The following is a 6,145-nucleotide window of genomic DNA, read 5'->3' on the forward strand; positions in this document are numbered from 1 at the left end:
AAACTAAGTTTTAATCAAATCGGTTTCCTTCTGGCCATTATTCTTATACAATTATTATCAATAGAGCATTATACATGTTATTGTTGCTATGTAGATTGTTTTTTTTTTATTTGCGATCATTTCTGCGAACCTAAAATCGACGCTCTTAAATTACAAAACCCGCAGAACTAGCCCGTGACTCCTGACGACGGGGTAAATATTTAAAAAAATATTTATTAGTGAAATAAATACGGTATCTGGTCGATTGTTGAAGACAGAGCAAAAATGACGTCATCGCACCCGCTCGCCCGTGACACACAAGTTGTCACGTGTTTTAATACGGAAGTTCCATCGGTGTGTGTTTGTTTGAGCACAAATCAAGATGGCAGCGCACCCGGGTGGAGGAAGACAAGGTCTGTTAGCCGGTATCGCTTTCGTTATCCTCACTTAAAATACTCATGACAATATCGCTGGCTCTTCGTAACGCTTACACGATATTGCCCTTGTCGCCATTCGTTCTCATTCGACAAATATGCCTTCACGTCTCGTTGGCAAAACGCAACATTAGATTGCATCGGAGGTGAAACGTTAGCTTCACGTTAGCCTCAAGTTTAATCTCGGGAGAAGTCAAGAGGAAATAAACCACACTACTGTGGGCGATTTAAGACCTCAAAAATCATATATTTGCACGATTTTAAAGCTTAGTGTTTACTTACCGCGCAAAATGAACACCCTGTGTTGATATTTTCCTACAGTTTTTGTGTAAGGGAATTGAATCCATTAAGTTAGAGTGAAACAACTAAAAAAGTAATGCGATGAATCGACAATACACGTGAGTAGCGAAACTTTGTAATTGCCTCTTTGTACCACAAGCTGCCAGCAACCGCAATTTAGAACAGACTGAAACTCATTGGGTCACTCCCATGCACTTCCTTGACGCCAAGATGCCACCAATATTATAATAACAGCATATACTAATTGCTGTTATTTATATACGATATGCAACTAAATTGCCTATATATAGGCAAATTAGTTAAAGGACAAGCGACGCCTCCGGACAAGTTGTGTCCATAATATGTAAAATCACTTCAAATGACTTCTACTGAGCTTATTTTACATAGATTCCACGGCATACAGCTATATTTTACTTTTTAAGACTCGCGCTGAATATTCAGGAAGTTTTTTCAAGTTGATGCCTGACGTGACGTCACGTCTGGAACGCCTCTGACCAAGAAAGCGACACACGATGCATATTGGGTACTTAGTTTGGTCTGAAAACTTCGTGTTGATCCGTGTTGATGGCGAAATTAGAAGGAAAACACATACATAACGTGATGGTGAATCGTTGTGTGTTGCACCAAGACTGCTATTTAATACTAGTTGACACAAATTCCCAGCAGACAAATCAGCCCATTTCCAACGGAGCTTGTGCGCCATCTTGTATATTTCTGGGATGCTACATTGGAGTCCTGATGGCTCGAATTGATACGGGAGGACTTCTTTAATCAATTGCAAACATTGATGCTTTCCTCTTCAGAACTATTTGGATCATATTCATTACTGGATGAGTCCCAAGAAAGCATCTTCTCCAAATCTGAAGCCATTGTTTTGATTCTCGAGCAAGGCAAGACGTCCTTGCGTGACGTCACGAACAAGGGGGCGGGACATTCTGAAACATGGCATCTCCGGGTCATTTTGAAGTAGTTTTGGGACACTTTAACTCATTTTGTATGCATATATGTATTTAAAATACTTATATACATACATACATAAATACAAACATACATAGATATATAAATACATAAATAAATATATATATATATATATATATATATATATATATATATATATATATATATATATATATATATATATATATATATATATATATATATATGAACAAACAAATAAATACATAAACAAACACACAAATAAATACACACATAAATACATATATAAATACATAAATAAATAAATACATATATAAATATATAAATAAATACATTAATAAATACATATACAGTAAAGTCTCGTTATATCGATATTCTCGATATTCTTATATCGATATAACCGGACTATCGATATATCCGATCCTGCGGGCATGTAATTTTCTCCTTGAGTTCATAGAAATAGTATCGTAATAAGCAGTACTATCGATATAACGAGACTTTACTGTATATATATGTATATATATATATATATATAAACAAATAAATACATAAACAAACAAATACACACATAAATACATATATAAATACATATATAAATACAGAAAAACTGATCCTGTGACTGTAAAGTGACCTTGAGAGTTTTGAAAGGCGCTTACAAATGAAATTTATTATTATTATTATAAATATATATAAATACATAAATAAATACATAAATATATATAAACAAACAAATACATAACCAAACATTGAAATAAATACACACAAATACATATATACATACATATATAAATACATAAATAAATACATAAATATATATAAACAAAAATGGACAAATAAATTAATACATAGATAAATACATGTATACATACATATATAAATACAAATACATAAATAAATACATATAAATACATAAATATATATAAACAAACAAACCTATAAACACATAAATACATACATAAATACATATATGCTGTGAAATGTAAATTTCTCCACTGCGAGACTAATAAAGGCAAATCCAATCCAAAATCCAATCCAATATATACATACATGTATAAATGCATAAATAAATACATATATAAATAAGTACATAAATATATACAAACAAACACATAAATAAATGCATACATAAATGCATACATAAATAAATATATGTTTAGTTTCTATTAATCTTGTATGAGGAAAGGGGAGGGGTTTTAAAATGAAAATGGTGACTAAGAGGATTACCTCATCCATTCATTGCAAGTCTCGACTTTGCTTTTGTACGATTTAAAAATCCCGTTCTCTGTCTTCCAGGCGACTCCAAGGAGCAGATACTGGAACTGGGCATTGTCTTGTTAAAAGAGTAAGCTCAATTGTCACATGACAAATCCCGAATGTGTGCTTTCGTAATTTTCTATTGACACCGTCCCGCCGCCCCTTTTGCAGTTTCATTTACGAGCGAGTCCGCCGGCATGGAGACAAAGGTACCATGGTCACCCGGGCCCAGCTGGGTGCAAGCGAAATCGGCGATTCCAGCCACAAGACGCTCGGCCAGTGTCTGCAGAAGATTGGAGACGAACTGGATGGTAATGTGGAGCTCCAACAGTAAGTCGCTGCTGCATTTCATTTTTTTTAATTATTTCCGTCGTTAAAATCAGATGAAGAAATAAAACTGGTATTTGTCATTCCTGTCTGTATTTAACAGTAATTCTAATCCAATTTTGATCGTAATTTCCCTTCGCAAAGGATGATCAACTCCCCCTCGCTGAGACCCACTAAGGAGGTGTTTGTGAAAGTGGCTGTTGAGATCTTCTCCGATGGAAAGTTCACCTGGGGCCGAGTTGTCACTCTTTTTTACTTGGCCTGTCGACTAGTCATCAAAGTGAGTGCGGAACAGAACACCCCCCCCCCCCCCCAAAAAAAAAAAAAAAAACGGCAAAATGTTAACGCATAAGGCAAACATGCAGTTATTTAGTTCTTTTTTAATTGTACAATTCAACAGTTCCCAGACAGTGTGTAAGGCGAAAAGTGTGTATCTCAAAAAACAATTTCCCATAGGAAATGGGAATAATCCATTCCCGGGTTTCCATAAAATATACTTTTCAACTAAATAAGCCTTAAAACTACACACAACATACCTTATTCTATGTATAATAAATGTGCTATTGTATTGTAATGAAAGAAATACACTGCATTGTATCATAAAGTCACTTTATTTACATTTGTGATGGTCATTTATGGCTTGATGGAATGGCGTTGGAGGTCGAAGGTCAAAGGGAATTGCTGTTTGGAAAGAGAGGCGCATTACATGAGGACTGTAATTGAAAAAATAAACTGTATGGCCCCCTTATATTGAAATAAAATACCCAAAATGCCTCTTTGTTGTGTAAATCCAAATTTAGTACTTTAAAAAAATGCGTCATAAAAGATAACAATGTGAGGATTTTTATGTGTATTTTGGGAATTGTTTGTATACCTTTTTTTTTTAAATTGAGATCGTTTTAAAGTTTCATCTCAGGATAATTTGACCACCTCTGTGACATACTGTTATTGCCGAAATATAGTAACGCCATTCCAACTTGTGTATTTTTGTCGCAAGGCACTCTTGACTCAAGTTCCCGACGTCATCCAAACCATCATCAACTGTGCCATCGACTACCTCCGCGAACACTTTCTCAACTGGATCTGGGAGCAAGGAGGCTGGGTAAGAACGTCGCAATTCATCACACCTTGCAGGTACATCTTAAAGGACAACCGACGGCACTTTTTAGAATCCTAACTGACATCAGAAAAAAACGTTTTATAGCATGTAAAATACCCAAAACACGCAGTATATTTTTATTCAAATGCAAAACACCAATAACAATGACTTAGTGTCCAAAATCTGCAAAAAATTGAGCTGCGAATGAGGCATTTTCAGAAAGTCCCGCCCCCCCAGTTCGTGACATCACGCCAAGACGTCTTGCATTGCTGGAGAATCAAAACAATGGCTTCAGATTCAGAGAATATGCTTTCTTGTTACACATCCAGTTATGAATATGATTCAAATAGTTCTGAAGAGGAAAGCATACATGTTTGCAATCGATTAAAGAATTTATTCCGTGCCATTTTGAGGCAACATTGGGGGGGGAATGGGTCACCAAAAAAGAGGCATAAAATGGCGACCAAGCACCGTGTGAGGAAATTCCCTACATGGAGCTTGGTCGCCCTCTTCTGGCTTTTTCTGGTGCAACACGAGGTTTTAAGACCAAACGAGCATTGACGTGATGGAAGGACTGCTATAATGTGTCCTTTTTTTCGGTCAGGGGCGTTCCTTCAGTGACGTCACGTACGAACTCGTCACCAACTCAAAAACAAGACTTCCGGAATATTCAGCGCGAGTATTAAAACGTAAAATACAGCTATATGCGGTGGAATCTTTGTAAAATACGCCCAGTAAAAGTCATTTGAAGCCATTTTACAAATTATGGACACAACTTGTCCGGAGACGTCGGTTATCCTTTAACCTGCTCTTCTTGTTTTTGTTTTTTTTCTTTTCATTTTAAGGAGAGCATTGGCGCCTACTTTGGCACTCCCACGTGGCAAATGGTGGCCGTGTTCATGGCAGGGGTCATCGCCACCATCATCGTGACTCGGAAAATGTGAGGAGCACACCCGGTGGGGGCCAAGGAGAACAAAGAACTTGCATGAGGATTTGAACTGCTGCTGTAACCCTCCCCCACCACCACCAACTCCCTGTGTCATGTGGGCCGTCTGCACTAAAGGTTCTTTGGAGGTTACACACACGCACACACCTGAGCGAGGGAATGCATTTTAAATAATTTATTTTATACCTTTTTTTGGTACAGAAAGAAACAAAAAAAATCACTGTATTTTTTTGTTTTCTGCTATCATTTGGAGGATCTTTGATCTCCTTCATTTCATTCCGAAAGAATGCATATTCCTCATGATTTTTTCAACGTGCAATCAACATCTTCGATTCTTGGCTTCTTTATGTTGAAACATAGCAATCCTTAGTTGTTGTTAGTAAAATTAAAAAGCAAAGACTGTGGCAGCCGTTTTTCTCTTTCCTGTTTTTGTTTGACTCTCGTATCCAAAGCAATATGTCGACATGTCACATGGTTAATAGAGCAGTTCTGTTGTCTTCTAAAAAAAATGCAGTCTGCTTATGGAAATGTTTCGACACATTCTGGACCAGATTTTCTAATAAACTGCGTGTTGTCCCAAAACGGATATAAAACACCACATTTGGGTGTACCTCACCTTTTTCCTCAAAGTGCAGTTTAGTTTAATGTGAGTCATTCAATATTACGTTTTCTCTGCACAGCAAAAAAAATAATATATACATATATATACATTTGTTTGTCAGTGCCTTGGTCTTGTTTTTTTTTTGTTTTTATACTGAAATTTTCACCTTTTTCTATCACATTTCTTAAAAGTTTCAAGTCAAGAAAGAAAACAATCACTTTGGAATGAGTTTTTAATGTTGTAATATGAATATTAAACATTCACTCTTA

At 36.1% G+C, this 6,145-nt stretch overlaps 1 protein-coding gene across 1 annotated transcript; it reads left to right on the top strand.

Moving 5' to 3' along the window:
* Nucleotides 1-320: 320 nt before the first annotated feature.
* LOC148885397 (apoptosis regulator BAX-like) lies at nucleotides 321-6,145 on the top strand. The gene is made up of 6 exons (XM_089018559.1): nucleotides 321-392; nucleotides 2,943-2,991; nucleotides 3,075-3,233; nucleotides 3,375-3,510; nucleotides 4,228-4,332; nucleotides 5,175-6,145. Exons 1-6 carry the CDS (start codon nucleotides 362-364, stop codon nucleotides 5,271-5,273), a joined length of 579 nt encoding a protein of 192 aa, XP_088874685.1. The 5' UTR covers nucleotides 321-361; the 3' UTR covers nucleotides 5,274-6,145.

This window comes from Hippocampus bargibanti, linkage group LG17 (assembly GCF_051943395.1).
Source record: "Hippocampus bargibanti isolate YZ-2025 linkage group LG17, ASM5194339v1, whole genome shotgun sequence".
NCBI lineage: Eukaryota > Metazoa > Chordata > Actinopteri > Syngnathiformes > Syngnathidae > Hippocampus > Hippocampus bargibanti.

What these genes read in the sequence shown, in the direction of transcription:
- LOC148885397 (XM_089018559.1), top strand. Translation starts at nt 362, where the DNA reads ATGGCAGCGCACCCGGGTGGAGGAAGACAAG. An exon ending in GGCATTGTCTTGTTAAAAGA is followed by an intron (nt 2,992 to 3,074) that starts GTAAGCTCAATT and finishes CCCCTTTTGCAG; the next exon opens with TTTCATTTACGAGCGAGTCC. An exon ending in TCTGGGAGCAAGGAGGCTGG is followed by an intron (nt 4,333 to 5,174) that starts GTAAGAACGTCG and finishes TTTCATTTTAAG; the next exon opens with GAGAGCATTGGCGCCTACTT.